This window comes from Paroedura picta, chromosome 2 (genome assembly GCF_049243985.1).
Source record: "Paroedura picta isolate Pp20150507F chromosome 2, Ppicta_v3.0, whole genome shotgun sequence".
In the NCBI taxonomy this organism is placed as follows: Eukaryota; Metazoa; Chordata; class Lepidosauria; order Squamata; family Gekkonidae; genus Paroedura; species Paroedura picta.
In genome coordinates, this window is record NC_135370.1 from 124003447 (window position 1) to 124021080 (window position 17634).

General features: G+C 44.4%; 1 protein-coding gene across 10 annotated transcripts in view; it reads right to left on the reverse strand.

The window, feature by feature from the left end:
- Positions 1-2392: 2392 nt before the first annotated feature.
- The window catches only part of PACSIN3 (protein kinase C and casein kinase substrate in neurons 3), a 36765-nt gene continuing 21523 nt past the window's right edge, over positions 2393-17634 (reverse strand). For 3 of the 10 annotated variants that reach the window (XM_077322386.1, XM_077322385.1, XM_077322387.1), the window contains exons 2-12: positions 17352-17412; positions 13979-14079; positions 13449-13605; positions 10365-10600; positions 9348-9503; positions 8394-8569; positions 7804-7924; positions 7485-7618; positions 6739-6804; positions 5878-6038; positions 2393-3247 (exon numbers count right to left, since the gene is read on the reverse strand). In XM_077322386.1, the coding sequence (XP_077178501.1) occupies positions 3132-3247; positions 5878-6038; positions 6739-6804; positions 7485-7618; positions 7804-7924; positions 8394-8569; positions 9348-9503; positions 10365-10600; positions 13449-13605; positions 13979-14032 (1377 nt within the window). In that variant the 5' untranslated portion in view covers positions 14033-14079; positions 17352-17412 and the 3' untranslated portion in view covers positions 2393-3131. Of the gene's footprint in view, positions 3248-5877; positions 6039-6738; positions 6805-7484; positions 7619-7803; positions 7925-8393; positions 8570-9347; positions 9504-10364; positions 10601-13448; positions 13606-13978; positions 14080-17351; positions 17599-17634 lie in introns of those variants that run through there. The other 7 variants (XM_077322389.1, XM_077322394.1, XM_077322390.1 and 4 more) reach the window with 5 other exon arrangements.

Here is a 17634-nt window from a genome sequence, read left to right on the forward strand (position 1 = left end):
GGGGGATTGAGTTAGATGCTTCAAACTTTCAAGAGCCTTTTCTCTGACTCCCCCCTCCCCCATGTTTCAAGAATATTGGACCAGTGGTTCCAGTTCTAAGGGCTCCCCATCCTACCTCCATTATATACAATGAGGAAAAATACAGTCTATTTTTTCTCATTATTGGATATAACGGAGGTAGGATAGGGGTACCCTCTTGGGAGCCCCTAGAATCGGATCCCCTGGTCCAATCCTTTTGGAACCTTGAGGGGAGTCAGAGAAGAGGCTCCTGAAGCTACTCTGAAAGTGTGGGGCCTCTAACTCAATCCCACCCCCCTCCACAGGCCACAAAGTCCTCAGAAACCCTAAATTCCCCATTAAAGTCAATGGCACCAAAGCTGGATCTGAAGCAGGTTCTTCCAAACCCTTTTAACAGTCTGAAGCAGGTTCTTCCAAACCCAAAGTGGTCTGGATGTTTTTGCTAGTGCACACGCCTAGGTGGATCCTCTTGGAATAATGTCCAGGTGTATAGCTGTGTTGGTCTAAAGCACCAGAACAATGTTCAAGTCCAGTGGAACATTTAAGATCCACAAAGTTTTATTTAAGGTATAAGCTTTCATGTGCATGCTTATAACTTGAATAACTTTGTTGGTCTTAAAAGGTGACACTGGACTTGAGCACTGTTATAAGCAATGTGGCTTCTTCTTAAGAGAATAATACCCAACAGCAAGTCTAGTTGACTTTACAAACTAGTTGTCTAGATAGATTCAAGTGGGTAGCCATGTTCATATGAAGCAGCAGAACAAATTTAAAGTCCAGTAGCACTTTAAAGACCAACAAAGTTTTATTCAAGATATGACCTTTCGTGTGAATGCACACTTCATACATTGCATCTGAGGAAGTGTCTGTGCACACAAAAGCTTATACCTTGAATAAAACTTTGTTAGTCCTAAAGGTGCCACTGGACTCTAAATTTTTTCAGTTGATCCAGATTTTCAGACCTTCCCACAGCTTCATTCATAAAGTCATTTTCTTCCAGTTAGCATTTTTCTAATTGTGTTTAATTCTTTCAACCAGTTCCTGAATCATTTTTCCAAAGGACATTTTGCAACACATTTTTTTGTTTTTGAACCAGAGAAGGAATTTCTTCATGATAGTCTCAAACAGGGTCTCTCTTAATCTACCAAAGGCATGGCAGCTTTTCTGCAGCATACAGGAAGCTCAGCACTGATTGTCATCTTCCTCTCTTTGTAAGTGTATTTCTCTGCCCCTTTCCTATATTGAGTACCGTATTTGCCGGCGTATAAGACGACTGGGCATATAAGACAATCCCCCAACATTTCCACTCAAAATATAGAGTTTGTTACATTTCAGTACAGTACTATGGGCAGCTATGTCTATCCCAACTGAAGTGGACCCAGCGTATAGGACGACCCCCCCACTTGGAGGCATGTTTTTCAGGGGGGAAAAGTAGTCTTATACGTCAGCAAATACTGTAACTCTTGTGATTTCTTTCCCTAGCATCTTCCCCTCCCCTATCAGCACATGTGACTTTGTGTAGAATGAACAACTAATGCTCCAAAACTTTGCAAAATAAGAATCAATAACTATGGGGTAGACTAATGCTATTTTCATGGGCAAGTGGATTGATTTTTATGCATGAAACAAGTGTCCACGCTTCATTTGTAGTAAAAGATAAATAATTTGCTAAGTGAGCAAACTGGATTTTCATTTACCTAGGAAAGTAATATTTAACTGATTAAGTGTCAGACATTGATTCATAAGAGATCACAGTAATAGATTTAACATACTTGTTTTCAGATTTCATTTTAACCAGATAATCTTTAAAGAGACAGACCTTGCATTTTTTAAATCCAGTTTAAAATTTAAAACCATTAATTTGTATTCATTGGGAAAGAGATCAGTAGTGTTGTTAATAGCAATGATTAGTCCTCAGATTTGTTCTCTCTCTAAACTGCACTACATGAACATAAGCCAGAAATCCTCTTGGAATAATATCCCCTAGAAGTTATATAAAAGCAGCCTCTCCCATCCTCAGAGTGTGCTCTTAGATAAATCAGTGGCCCCTTTATGTTAGATCAATATGCTTTGCACTGTATATCCCCACCTGAAATAACCCCATATTTTTGCTAGGATACATCCTACACAGAACAAAGGCTTTAAAAGGAATAGGATAATCCAGTGTAGGTATCCACTGTTAAATCACAGGAAGAGGTTTTTTTGACAACTTGGATAGCAAGGCTAAGTGCTTGACAAATAGGGAAAACTCTCTTGTACTAGAAGTTCACTTGGATTCTTAAAGGGAAAAGGGATTCATAAAGGGAAAAAGAAAATCCCACAAGGAATCTTTTAACCAGGCTGCTTCAAATGAGTTCTCAACTTACAAAAGATCTTGCAATACATCTCATTTTAATTCAGGATACTTACTACTACATAGAAGGTATTTTAATTTAAAATATCAGGAACTGTTAGATACCAAAGGAATTAGGGAAGGTGCCCAATAATGCAATCTGATGCAGAATTACTTCAGTCTAAGTACATTAAAGTCAATGGGCTTAGATTGGACTACTTCTGCACAGCATTGTACTGCAACTCATTAGCAAGGTGAAAAACTCATCAAGATAATAATAAAAGCTAATGACAGGTTCAGATATTGGTAGGGTGCATGTTTGATGATTTCCAGCAGGGGTGGTGGGTATGTAGCCAAAATGACTAGCTGGGCTCAAGTAGAGGAGTTTCGAGAGCGCTGCCATTTTTGAAGAAGGTTTCTAAAAACGATCACTGTTGGCATCAAGGACTAGGGCAGGATCCTCTTGTCCAGAGAGAAAAGATATGCTGTTGTATTCTCAAAAAAAGGACTCTCAAGAAGTTTGCTATGCAATGCCCCTGTTTCACCATCAATCCCTTACAACACTCAGATTCAAAAAAATTATACATCTTTATTAGAAAAATCACCATATTTCTAGAAGTTTAAAATGAAGCATTGGTTACAAGAGAAGAAGGCCTTCAAGCAGTTCATGCCACACCTGGTTTTCAATGTGAGCAGAAGGCCAATGACTCAGGGGTCTCTGGGAGGACTGCACACAAGACGCATGCCTTAAAATGCTGGTGTGTGGGGGAGGGGTAAGCAATCATGAAATTATCTTCTCAACATAATTAGCAGGATACAGTCCAACCTGACCAGTCTGAAGCCGGCCTTTGCACCAACCCTGTTCATCCTCTTCACTGATTTTCATTAGCTCTTCACCTAGAGATTAAGAAAAAGACTCAGAATAACTGAAACCAAGACCCACCAACCCACCGGTGTTCACTAGTCATAAGCATATTCTTCCTGCCTTCCACAGTTTCCAGCACATGTACCCCATGGGCAGAAATAGTAAGCACTGAGCAAAGTTTGAGGCCCTCCTCCAGTCTAGAGTAGGATACTTGCCACTTACTCAGTCAGCTCAATTTAAATCATTGAGTCCTTTTCTCATCCACCCCCAGCCAATTTACAGTGGGTTTATTGCAACAAGGCTGTTTTATAGAGGAGCATCTTAGAGAAACAGCTCTCAGGCAGCAACAAGTGGGATCAGTGCCAGTATCTTTGTACCTTCTCAACTGGCTACAATCCTATAGAGTCAATGCTCCCATTTTCAACGGCCATGCAGGATTCACACACAGCAATTAGTGATATTAAAGGCTACTTGCAACAGGCACGGCCACCCAGACCTCTGCATGATACAAAAAGCATAAGACAACCACGATTTTTTCTCCTCCACCTTTGAAAGGAAATGTCAATTTAAAAATAGTACACAGTGAAAACAACCACAAGAACTCGCTTATCTTTTGGACAGGCCATGAAAGCAACTGGCCTTACTTAATTTGGAGGCAAATTATGATACAATCGCTGTGGGATAAGTGTGCTTCAGTGACTGCCGACCCATTTCAAAAAAGGGGAGTGACCCAACTAAGCATATGCTAAGAAGACAACAAAGCAAACAGAAAATGTTGAATTATTATTTGGCGGGTATACTAGCTTAACAACAGATCACTTTGACATTCAAACCATGAATATAAATAGCTCAGCACCCTTTCCCTTATCTTCTCCCATAGGAGAAGGTGGAAGAGTAGGGCAATGAATGGAAGCAGCTTGCACTTTGGCATCCCCAGTTCACTCCAAACCATGCCCACATACTGGCAGAACTTGTTGTGTGCAACTAGCAACCAAGAATTATTTGGCTTTATTCACTCATTCATCTCTTGATCTTCATGCTACAGAAATTCCAATAAGAGAGTCAGATTTTTGCAAAAATAATAGTTAAAGCATGGATGAAAGGTGTTCCTAAGATCCAGATGGTTCCTATAATGTGCCCTTTTTACTCCCTCAATATATTGAAGCTATCAGATACAATTCTTAAGCATTCGATATGTTCTGGTGTAGTTTGGGTGGGGATCAGATCACTAGTCACATAGCAGTCCCTTAAGCTGGCTGACCAAGGAGCTCCTACCCACACAGTAAATCTAACACTAATACTATCATGTTTCCAGAAGTCCAAGAAAGCAAAGGAGTGATAATGCTCAGCTTATCATGTCACTGTTTGTAATGGATGATACGTCTCCACCTAATTAAGCACATGCAGCTTACATTTAAAAGGTCACCTTGTGGTTAGCAGCCGCCTGATTCTACAGTTTACTTGTTCTGTCCCTAGCTCCAACCTACAAAAGGCTTGGCATTCTGTTCTTGATCTTGAGGTGCCTACAGCAGTGTGAGCAAGTAAAGTCCCTCCACTCTCTTAAACATTTGCCTATTTTGACAGAACTAATTGTTTCTTGCACAGAAAATTGCAGGAGAATAAGACTCAAGAATTGCAGCTTAAAGAGACTCCATTGCTACTTTGCAGATTTTCCTCACAGCCTTTCCAATAAACTTTTGCTTGGGGCAGGGAAAACACTACTTCTGCTTCTCATTATTTATTTAATTTTATTTATAATTGGATTTATATACCGCCGTTCGCCAAAAGGTCTCACGGCGGTTAACAATAAAATATAAAATCAAAGTAAAATCCCATAAAATCCCATAAATATCCCATTATTACAATAAAAAGATGGCATTCTATTCTAACTTTCCCCCTTTCCCCGCTTGTTCAGAGAGAGGTTGGGCGTTAATCCTGTAAAAGAGAGAGGAAAGAAAGACTGGCCGATGGATTAGGGATCTTGGATGGAACCTGGGCTCTGCCCTGGCCTCAATCATACGCCTGGCGGAAGAGCTCCGTCTTACAGGCCCTGCGGAAAGATGGTAGTTCCGACAGGGCCCTCAGCTCCTCCAGGAGCTCATTCTACCAGGACCGAAAAGGCCCTGGCCCTGGTCGAGGCCAGGCAAACAGCCTGGGGGCCCGGGACAGTCAGTATATTCATACCCGCAGAGAGGAGAGCCCTGCGGGGGGCATAAGCAACCAAACGCAGGTAAGTAGGACCCAAGCCGCATATGGCCTTAAAGGTTAATACCAACACCTTAAACTTGACCCGGAAACAGACTGGTAACCAATGTAGATGATGGAGTTCCGGTTGAATATGGGCCCTCCAAGGTATCCTAGTGAGGACCCTAGCTGCCGGATTTTGTACCAGCTGTAACTTCCGGATCAGAGTCAAGGGTAGGCCTGCGTAGAGCGAGTTACAGTAGTCTAGTCTGGAAGTGACTGTTGCATTAATGTCACCCTTCTGCAGGACCTTAAGCACAAACTGCCAATTCCTTTCCTCAATACAAATGATTGTGTAGGGTTCTCTCAGAAGCCTGGTGAGAAGAGACCAGGGCCCATCCAGATCTTAAAGGAAACCTTCCATCCATCAGCCCAAGAGAAGAATGGCAAGCAAATTAGAAGGTTAGTGCATTTGTACCTGCTTTAAAGCTCAGCTCATCAGCCTCTTGTCCTGCGTAATCATACAGTGCTCGCACCCGTATGCCTGGTACCTTTATGTCCTCCTCATGCCCATTGACCTCCAGGCACTTCTTTGGAGTGTCCTCATCTGACCACTCCGACATCTCTTCTTTGCCCCCACTATAGAAGTTTAGGGAGAAGGGAATAAAAGGTAATTTAAATGTTCACTATAAAAATTAAAATAAGAAGAGGAGTTAGTTTTTAAACCCCGCTTTTCACTACACAAAGGAGTCTCAAAGTGGCTTACCACCGCCTTCCCTTCCTCTCCCCACAACAGACACCCTGTGAGGTACATGGGGCTGAGAAAGCCCTCATATGAATAGTCTGCGAGAACAGCACAATCAGGAGCATGACGAGACCTAGGTCACCCAGCTGGCTGTATGTGGAGGAGGGGGAATCAAACCCGGCTATCCAGATTAGAAGCCGCCACTCTTAACCACTTCCCCAAACTGGCTACCACCCAACCCCATGCAAATCATGCAGTTTTCTATGAATAAAAGAATATTTTAAGATATATGTAAGAGGCAGGTGGAAAAGGTGAGTGTTTTGTTTGAAAAAGACCAGAAGACTAGGAAGATGGTAGGCATTCAGCAGCTCTACTTATCATGTAACTTTAAGCAAATCTGGTGAAGATTAGCACCCCCAAAAGGATTGCCAAGTGGCTCCAGATAAGGGCAGAGTGGTAGTGTAATGCATTTTGGGGGAAAGGAAGTATGCTACAGTGCTCATCTCCTTAGCTAAAAGGCAAGGTGCTACAAGGAAAAGAAAAGCAGGAGAGATTCCTGTATGCAAATAATTCCTGGAAAACCTTTATACTGACTTCATACATGCCGAGGCCCTCAGGGTATCATAGAGGTGGCTGTTTTGCTCTTCTTGGTGTGAAAACCTGTGGATTGGCAAATAAGGCCTTTAACTAGGAAAGGAACAGCTCAGTGCCACATTTCCCTGCTTCTAGTGCCAAGTGTCATTTATGGCAATGCAGCAGGTTTTACACTGGTGAGATTTAAGCTAGTAGTAGTATAGGCAAGCAGAAGTTCCTGTGTCCGTCTCAATATTACAGTCCTGAAATCTAGAATGCCTGCATCTACCAGCTTCAATACCCTTACATGACCATAAGGGAAGTTCCACCCAAGTAATTCTAACATTTTTATATAGGAAACAAATGCAGATTGAGAAACCAGAGTTGCCGGTGTTCCAGCTGGAAGAGTGTATTTCCCAAGGTTACTGCCAGCTGGGTGGGAATATCATGATAGCATCCTCACTATATGAGGTTAATAAGGGATGGAATAAATCAAAGGATAGCCATACCAGGGAGCGTACAGAAATATAGGACGCCAGCACTAGCTCTGTCCATCCCAGCTGGTCCCAACAAGAGACTACAGGACGCATCCCATTAGTCTTTTAAATTCATCTTGCAAGGACTCCACTTTGGAAAATACTAATAAAAAACCATAAGAGGGAGACAAAAATACAAAATGTCTTCTATCCTCCATTTCCAACAAATCATCCACCTTGTCAGTAGTACCGCTTTTCCTGCCCTGGGATTGAATGCCACAAGCATTTTACCTTTGCATTGTCTGTGGAGGGGTTTGTTTGACTCCATCCCCTGCTGGCACAATACTGGTCAAGGTGACATCTTCATTACTTTTACCACTCTTCTCCTTCCTGCTTATTGGTCGCTGAATCTCCAGGGACCATTCCTGGAAGGGAGAAAATATTTGGTCCCCAGATCCAAAATCCTATTTAAAAATTAAATTATTACTCCCCCCCCCAAAAAAAGAAGAAAAAAATGCCAAGGATGCAGTAGTAGTGCTGAAGACAAAATTAAATACACTTGAAAAGAGAAGTTTTGCAGTGCATCCTGTCAGCAAGAGAAATACCTTACCTCAAACTGAGGCCAATTCATAGCCATGCCTGGCCCATGGACATTGCGCCACCATTTTAGGTCCTCATGGTCATTTGCGGCCATTATTCCCTGATACAGATCCCGGTACAGTACATGGAAGCTGCAGTGAGGAGAAGGGGTGGGGGGAGGCATCAACAATGCTGTTGAGTAGCTACATTAGCATGATGCAATGCATGCTGGGACAGATTTCTATAGTGTACAGCTAACTTTCCTGAACTGAAGAACATTCATAGAATTATAGAATCAGAGTTGGAATTCAACACTCCCCCCCCCCCCCAAATGCAGGAACTTACAACTACCTGCCCACTCAGGGCGACCTCAATTTCATGTTCCAGGGATCCCCCCACCAAAAATCTCCAGAATCCAACCTGGCCTGGAGGAAATTCACCCACCACCCACAGTGGCGATCAGCAGTCCCCTGGGTATGCAAGGAAGGGCCACAAGAGAGAAACACTGACACATCCCTTCCTGCCCATCCACTCACAATCTGCCTAAGTTCACTCTTCTCTTGCCACAGGGGAAACCATATGGCATAGAACTGCCCCCCTCACACACACACACACACCCACCTCTCATTGGTAGACAGGTTGAGATGGTTGTGCAGATCCAAAAACATCTCCTTGAAGAAACACAAGCGTTTACACTCTGCCTCTTGGCAGCTTTCAAAAACTTGCTCCATGTCTTCCATGTAGCGAGGGTTGTATCGGTTCAACTCCTCCAGCATCTTCTCATACTGATCCTTGCACTACAGAGAGCCAAAAAACACAAAGTCATGAGCCAGCAGGCGTAGTCAGCTTCTGTGTATGACACTAGCCTAAATTTGACCAGTTTGGTGTAGCGGTTAGGAGTGTGGACTTCTAATCTGGCATGCTGGGTTCGATTCTGCACTCCCCCACATGCAGCCAGCTGGGTGGCCTTGGGCTTGCCACAGCACTGATAAAACTGTTCTGACCAAGCAGGAATATCAGGGCTCTTTCAGCCTCACCCCTTCACAGGGTGTCTGTTGTAGGGAGAGGAAAGGGAAGACGACTAAACCGCTTTGAGCCTCCTTTTGGTAGAGAAAAGCAGCATATAAGAACCAACTCTTCCTTCTTCTTCTTTAGCTAAGAGTACAAGGGCCTATGATTTGACCACTGCAGCAAATCTTTTGTTGTTGATTTTGCCAGAGAAGCAGGGTACAGTACCTCATATATCTAGCCCTTGCTCCCACAGGAAAGTTGCCCACCTCATTTATGGGCAGCACCCACTCTGTTTACCTCCTTTTCTCTTTACAACAGTGTCTCCAGCCTCCCAATTTATTATCCCAAGTATTCCCTGTCTATTGAAGGCCTGCCCAAGGATAAGATCCAAGAATGTGAATATCAGTTCTCTGAGGCACTGTGTTTCTTCCTCACCCACAGAAAATGTCAGCTACCTGTGTCTGAAACCAAGTTGGTTCTTGCCTCCCACACTGATTAAAAACCCCTCCTCAGCACAAGAGCACCTCAACAGTTCAAATCCTGCTTCCTTCCTACATCAGGTACCTTCTCTGCTTCTTGCGCACATTTTTCCACACGCTCCTGAAGTTTACGCATCTGTTCTTGTGAGATGGTAGAATCTGCTTTGGCATGATTCTCTCGTGTCTGTGCAGTCTTCTCTTCTTTCCGAGCAGAATGGTAATTCTTTTTTGAAGTTTCCACCTAACACAGATATCACATTAAATATTGTACCGAACAGCTGGAGAACTGCTTTTTGTCAATGCAGAGGGCTGCAGCCTTTCCTAACAAAAACACTTCCTAACTTGGCCATAGATCCATGAGACCCACAGAGGAAAGAGACTGCTGTGCTGTACAGGAACTCATCCAAATTTGGCAAGCTTTAGAGTCAGGATCTCAGAAGCACAGGCCCTATGCAGGCACCACAGTTGAAGAGGGATGTAGACAAACTGGAGCTTGTCCAGAGGAGGGCAACAAAAATGGTGAGGGGTTTGGAGACCAAGACGTATGAGGAAAGGTTGGGGAAGCTTGGTCTGTTTACCCTGGAGATAACAGAGGGGATCTGATAAGCATCTTCAAGTAAGCATCTTCAAGTAGTTAAAAGGCTGCCATGTGGAGCAGAGTTGTTCTCTCTTGCCCCGGAGGGATGGACAAGAATGGGATGAAATTAATTCAAAAGAAATTCTGTCTAAACATCCGGAAAAAATTCCTGACAGAGCGGTTTCTCGGTGGAACAGGCTTCCTCGGGAGGTGGTGGGTTCTCCATCTTTTGAAATTTTTAAACAGAGGCTGGATAGCCATCTGATGGAGAGGCTGATTCTGTGAAGGTTCAAGGGGGTGGCAGGTTACAGTGAATGAGTGATAGGGTTGTGAATGTCCTGCATTGTGTGAGGGGCTGGACTAGATGACCCAGGAGGTCCCTTCCAACTCTATTCAATTTTTCCAATAGCTAAGTGGCCAAAGAACTCATTCAATTGCAAGACATGACATAAAAACAGTTCTTAGGCAGAGGACCTTCATGGTCTTGGATGCTGCCTCCCCATCCCAACCACACTTCTCACTCACATCTTTTAGTTTCTTCACCCAGGGCTTCTGAGCCTTGCGGAATCCATCCTCTGCTTCTTTTGTCTCTTTGAAGCCACCGATCATCTGTTTATGGTAGGCTTCCTTCTGCCATGCTTTTATCTTGTCTGTGTCTTCACCAGCCAGGCGATTCCGTACTTCTAGATGGATATCACTGAGCTTATCTGCAGCAGTCAGGAATGCATGCCAGGCTTTTTCCAGTGTGCCATACTGAGGGCCTAGAAAAAAATAACTCCGGCATCATTGCAATGTAAAGGTGCCAAATCCAGCAATCAGGTTCAGTAACCAGCCTTCCCCCTTTACCTACACCATCTATACTTCAAATGCTTGTGGATAGGTTTGTATTCTGCTGGGTAGACAACCTGTGGTCCTCCAGATGTTCATGGACTATAATTCCCATGAATTCTGGCAGGGGCTCATGGGAATTATAGTCCATGAACATCTGGAGGACCACAGGTTGATTACCCCTGGTCTAAAGAACTGTGACTCAATGGGACAGCATCTGTTTGGCAATTAAAAAGTAAAGATTTCGGTCTCTAGCACCTCCAATCAATAGGATTGGATTAGATGTGAAAAGCCTCTCTGAAATCCTGGAGAGCTTATGCCAGAGCAGACAATACTGTCCTTGACAGACCAATGGGCTGATGGAGAATAAGTCACCTTAATCTGTGTGTGTTCAAGTTATGCAGTAGGCTGATGATGTTTACTGGCCATGAGTCTATGAATATGCAAGTGGTTAACACTTGTAGACCACTTGTTATTTATTTATCTTTCAATGTATTGCCTGCCACTCCCAGACTAGCTGGCTCATAGTGGGTTACAATACTTAAAATCCTACAATAAAACATAAAATCCTAACCCTTAAGAAAATCACAGCGGCATGTAATCCAAACCCACCCACACCTACTTCCCCAAGATCAATACACCCCCCTTTATCCATCCCATGCCTCAGAGGAGAGAAGAAAATATGGGGGTCAGCCTGTTGTCCCAGCTGTGGCAAGGAGGGGACCATAGATCTTAACTGGCCCAGCCTCAAGCAAATACCTGGTGGAACAGCTTTGTCTTACAGACCCTGTGGAACTGCAAGAGCTCCTGCAGGGCCCTTATCTCTTACAAGAGCTCATTCCCTGGATGGTGTGTAGCATTCAACGGCTCACTCCATCAGGAACCTGGGCATGATCCTGGATGCTTGCCTCACAATGACCCTTTATGCATGACGGCTGCTACATTGGGTGGCCACCATGCCATTCCCGGTGAACGCACGGGGGCGGGGTGTGTGGGGCTGCCCTGGAGTAGCACGTGCACACACGCTTTGCACTGGGGCCAGGATGCCCAAGATGCTGCCGGGCAGGGTAAGCGGCCAGGGGGGGAAGTGGGGAGGGGCTGGGCCCCCTCCCCACGCTATGGCGGGGGCAGGAGGATGCTTTTGCCGGCTCCGCGGAGCCCGCAGGGGCGTGCAGTGTCCCGATAGGGACGCTGTAGTTCGGTGCCGGGCGGGCCAAAAGGCCCTGCGCTGGCCCGCCCCAGCCTCTGCAGGTGTTCGCAATATCCAGGAAGCTGCGGACGTTCCCACATTTCCATAACGCGGGCCTTCTGTGGCCCGGCAGTGGGGGCTTGCATAATCAGGGATTTTCCCCGATGCCCTGCCGCCGCCAGCATGGGCTTTCTGGCCTGTGCATAATGGGTCAACGGAACACAAAGGTTGCATGGCTGGCTTTCTACCACCTCCGCCAAGACAAACTACTAGTGCCATACCTGGCTCCAGAACCCTTAGCCACAGTGATCCATGCAATGGTCACTTCTAGACTGGACTTGTGTCACTTGCTCTATGCAGGCCTGCCCTTAGCCGTGATTGAGAAACTATAGCTGGTCCAAAACACAGTGGCCAGGGTACTCACAGCAACAACATGGTGGTCCCACATCTGGCCCATTCTCCATCAACTACAATGGTTGCCAGTTGAATTCTGGATCAGGCCAAAGGTTCTGGTAATTACCATTAAGGCCATATGCAGTCAGGGCCCAGTGTACCGAGGGACAGCCTCCCTGCCTATGCCCCTCAAAGAGCTTTACATTCCGGCACTACCAACCAGCTAAATGCCTGGTGGAGGAGCTCCCTTTTGCAGGCCCTGCAGAGTTGTGGAAGTTCAGGCAGGGCTCTGATCTCTTCAGGGAGCTTGTTCCACCAGTTGGAGGCCAGGATCAAAAAGGCTCTGGCCCTTGTTGAGGTCCAATGTGCTTCTTTGGGGCCAGGGATCCGCAGCCAATTGGAGGTGGGGGAGTGTAAACTTCTTTGGGGGGTATAGGCAGGGAGGCGGTCTCTCAGATACACTGGGCCAAGACCACGTATGCTTTCCTCACATAGTGAGCCCTCAGACTGGAATTTAATCAGCATTCTGTTGAAGCTAGGATATTGGCTTAAATCTGAACTCAAAGTAATGTTTTCAGGGGATGAGAGCTTATTATAGGAAATCAGATAACTGCTCCAGTTCATGGAATCTGGCTATAGCAGAAATGTTGAATATTTTAGGGTGTCCAGAGAATGTAGTTTTGGCATTAGGATGGCCTTTAGCTCATAGGACTATTAGATTGATAATAGTCCCAGCTACTGAGAATCTTCTCTATATGGGTGTCCTATCGCTTTCTGCAATACCGAAGTATCTGTTAAGTCTTACAATTCCAAGGCATAGAAAGGCAATTATGCTTGCAAAATTAAATGCACTACCATCTGCAATTTCTGAAGGATGTACATTAGGGATACCATCCTCAGATACTGCTGTTACAGTTTAGGTGAGATGGAAAAAGCAACCCATGGTCTTTTTGAATGCCCACGATATAATGAGGCTCGAGATAAATGGATTAATCCCCTTATGCAACAGTGGAATGATTCTCCTCCAGATATTTTGGCTACTAAATGTTTAATAGATTATAGATTAGAAAACATTCTTCTTCCTAGCTAAATTCCTTGTTCAAGCCATAAAACTCAGGCAGTCTGTAATAGGACATCCTCCTTAATATGGCAAAAGAAAAAGGTGTCCCCTTGAGCGACATGCCTCTTTTCCGTCTTACCCTTTTCCACAGCACTCCTCCATTTGCGGGCCCAGTCTGTCAACTGCTGGGCATAGCTCTTCTCGATTTTGGCTCTCTCCTGGAAGCAGGAGATGAGGTCATTACACAGTCGGCTGCCATCGTCCACTCGCTTCACTGTCCGCTTGTAGTTGCCAGGCTGAAATCAGAGAATACTGTCAGTCCTTTTTGTGCTCTACCGAGATTTATCTTAGGAGCCAGAGGCAATGCCTAATGCTCCAATGTGGAACAGGCCAGCCTTCTGAATTGCAGGATGGCTCCTGGTCCCCACCCAAATTCTCTGCAGGAATATAGAACAGGAGGAGGGTGTTGTGCTCTGATCACACATTCCAGGCTTTATTCGGTACTAAAGATAGTAGAGCCATTTACAAAAATACCCGTATCTAGATATCTGATGTCAGTTTGCTCTAGGCTTGCTGTCATTCCCCTTTTCTTTGGGAGGTACAGAAGCCATGAAGTGCTTTCTCAGTACTTCCTCCCCGGCCCCAAGAGAAACCCTAGTCCTGTCTTACCTCCCAGAAACTAACACCGGATGCTTCCCCACCAGTATCATCCTCTGATGACATCACTCTGGTTTCCTTGCAGCAGAGAATTTTTGCAGATTTTGTGGCAGCTGGGAAAAAACACAAACAAATGCTGTTCATGTGGCAGGAGACTGGAATTCAGCCAGAATATTGCAGGCAGGCAGGGAATCACTCATCTCAAATAAAGTAATTCTTGTTTGGCTACACTGAACAACAGCCGGGAGAAATACCTAACCAATGAGACAACTGGGTTGGTAGTTTCACATACTAGTAGCACCAATGTCACCTTAAGGCCTGCTAGCTCATTTCAGGAGGATACCACTTATAGGACAAGCCCTTCTTTCCTAAAGGTGGGCGGGGTTCTGGGACCTGTACAGAATATGTAAAGGCTGTTGTGCCAAAGCAAGCCCACGGAGCAGCTGCTTTCACCACAGACTTGAAGATCAATCTGCAGTTCAAGAAGTGACTTGAGAAAATGGATGGCTTCTTGCCCTTGTGGGGAGAAAGCATCCAAACTTTTCATCATTGGATAGTCAGTCTCCATGGTATGTGGCAGTCTTACAATGTTTTTCTCATGGTTGCTTATGCCCCCCACAGGGCCCTCCGCTCTGCGGGTATGAATATACTGGTTGTCCCGGCCCCCGGGATCTTTGCCTGGCCTCAACCCAGGCCAGGGCCTTTTCGGTCCTGGTCCCAACCTGATGGAATGAGCTCCCGGAAGAGCTGAGGGCCCCGTTGGAATTGTCAGCTTTCCGGAGGGCCTGTAAGATGGAACTCTTGCACCAGGCATTTGGTTGAGGCCAGGGTTGACCCCCTGGTGTTTCCATCAAGGTTCCCTTCCCAAAATCTATCAAATTGAGTCTACTAGACCTGCACCCACTTACTCCTAGTGGAAGAAGGCTCGGCCTTCGTCTGAACCATCTGAACAAGGTGGGATGGGATACATTATTGGTGTTTTGACCACTTGCTTGTTTTATTGTAAATTAGGGTTTTATGGAGTTTTATTGTATTTTAATGTTTTATTCTGTGAACCGCCGCGTGTTCCTAGGAAATGTGGTGATATATAAATCAAAATAAATAAATAATAATAAATAAATGATGTACATCCATATTTAAAGGAACTGGATGGTTATGCATTCAACCCCCAAAATTCCAATAGAGCCCAACTATTCTATGGAGGATTCTAGCAGCACAGCCATCATAGTTTGGTGCAGCAAAGAAAGTCTTGTGACATCTTTAAGAGTAATAAGAACTAACACAGCTACCCATCTTGATCTACCTTTACTGTAGCATAAGATACCATGGGCTGCCTACCACCTCATCTGATGTATGAAGATTTTAATTTACAGTGGGAGAAATCTGTGAACTGTGTGGTTCAAAGGCCAGCAATTTCAAGAGGTATAATCTATGATACTTTAACATAAAACATGTAAGATAAGCATAGTGGACTGTGCACTACCTTAGCCTACATGATCTCATGCTACTGGTTCTTCTTGAAGATGCTATGGTGACGGAATTATTGCTAAAGATGAGAACAAAAAGGTTTCCAAGACAGAAGAACATTATTAAGTATCTTATAACACCAGTTTGGATAAAGAGAGAAAGAGAAACTTCAGCTTTTCTGCACCCCACCCACGGTTCTGGCCTATATGTCTGGAATTGACTTTTAGATTTAGTACGATTTTAATATGACCAAATTGTATAATTATATATATGCTGTTCACCACCTTGAGCTCATACCAACAGAGGGAGCTGTCATATAAATAAATATGAAAACAGAAGGATTAAATAGTTCACATGCAATAAAAGCGAAGGACCACATGATATGGAACATACTCTCCAAATGTTGAAAAGCTTCCTGGCCAGTAAGGAAAATATCTCTAGCCACATAGACAGTTTCTGTCCAGAACCTGGCAGTTCAATAGGGTTGCTAATCTCCAGGGGCCACTTGGAGAAAATGGGTGGTTTGGAGGGTGGAATCTATGGCATTGCACCCTGCTGAGTCCTTCCCCAATCCCTGCCTTCCCCAGGCTCCACCCCAAAATTCCAGGTATTTCCCAACCCAGAGCTGGCAACCTTACAGTTCAAATTTGCATGCTTCTGCTTCTCAGCATAATAAATACGCCCAGTTACTGCAGGCACTGTTACAGAACACTCCAGAACCAAAGAAGATCTGAGAAAACTTTCCTGTAGCCAAGGGGTGCAACAACGTTAACCAAGCAAATTGATCTGGTCCCTGCCAGTAGCTCATATGAAACATGATTTGCAGAATCCTAACCATTCTCCTTCATCCTGCTATCCAATAACAAAAAGTTTTGCCTAGAAAACAAATTCAGTTGTCCACTAAAATCAAGCAAGTAAGTTTACACAGTAAAAATAAAATTGCAGGTTTGAGATCTTGGCGTTTAACAGCACAGAAAAATTAATCTGGCTAAGGCACCACGTTCCTGCAAGGAGAATGGCTGCTGTTCAGCACATGGGCTGATTTCGTACCCTAGTGGGCTTGCTCCTCTAGTTATCCACCCCATCATGATAATCTGGACATGAGGCAATCCATTCTCTATTAACTCTGTACAAATGGAGTATGACTGTGCCAATGACCTACTTCCACCATTTCAAGTATTATGCACTATGTATAGCAAGTGCAAATTCCTCCATTTCTGTGAGAGTGAGATTTCCACTGCCGCCTTACTAAGATTCAACTCATTAAGACTAGTTCATGGTTAATGACTGACTGACATGCTTCATTGCTGCTATTGCCCCTTGCACATTCCTAGTTATTAAAAGATCCCCCACACCCTCAAAAGATATCTGCAAGCTTTGAAGGCAAGGCAAAGCTTATACAACCCAAATGATCAGGTTGTGGCATTTGTTTTCCATGATTCTAAGAAATATGCATAGCTATGTAGTTAAAACTACCTGTCATATCAGCTTTCTCTTAGACCCCAGGAAAGTGCTTTTTAAAAAACTGCTAACTGCTTACCATTGCACATTCTAGCTTACCTGTTAACAACACAAACCAGTTATTAACAAAGTCAGAAGGCTCAATCACTGCTAGAAGGGCTATCAGATTCTGAATCTATTAACAGTCCCATATTTTACAGAGTCTCCAACCTGGATTGCCAAGATTAGCCCAATCTTGTCAGATCTTGGTTGGTGAGCAGGGTTAACCCTGATTTTTACTTGGATGGGAGAGCACCAAGGAAGTCTAGGGTTGCTAAACACAGGCAGGCAATGGCAAATCACATCTGAATATCTCTTGCCTTGAAAACCCTACAAGTCACTGTAAGTAATCTGCAACTTGACAGCACTTTACACACACATTCTATCTACAGAGTATATAATTTGGTTCCTCACATACCTAGACGCAAGAAGTCAGGATGCCAGGGGTGTTTCCTGGGCTCTTCCACTTGCTAAGCGTGCTGGAAAAGGCAGAAACAAGACAGTTTTCTCAGTAGGTTTAGCTGGTCGGAGTCAACGGTTTGTAGTCCATCTCTAGGAGAACTACAGCAGTCTTCACACCACAGTGTACTTTTCCTTCTTTGTGGAATCCAGGGTGGGGTATCCCCAATATAGAAGCAGCAGCTACCCCCTGCTTCCCAAGGTGTCTCACTTCAGTATACTGAAGAAGTGCCAAGTCCCAA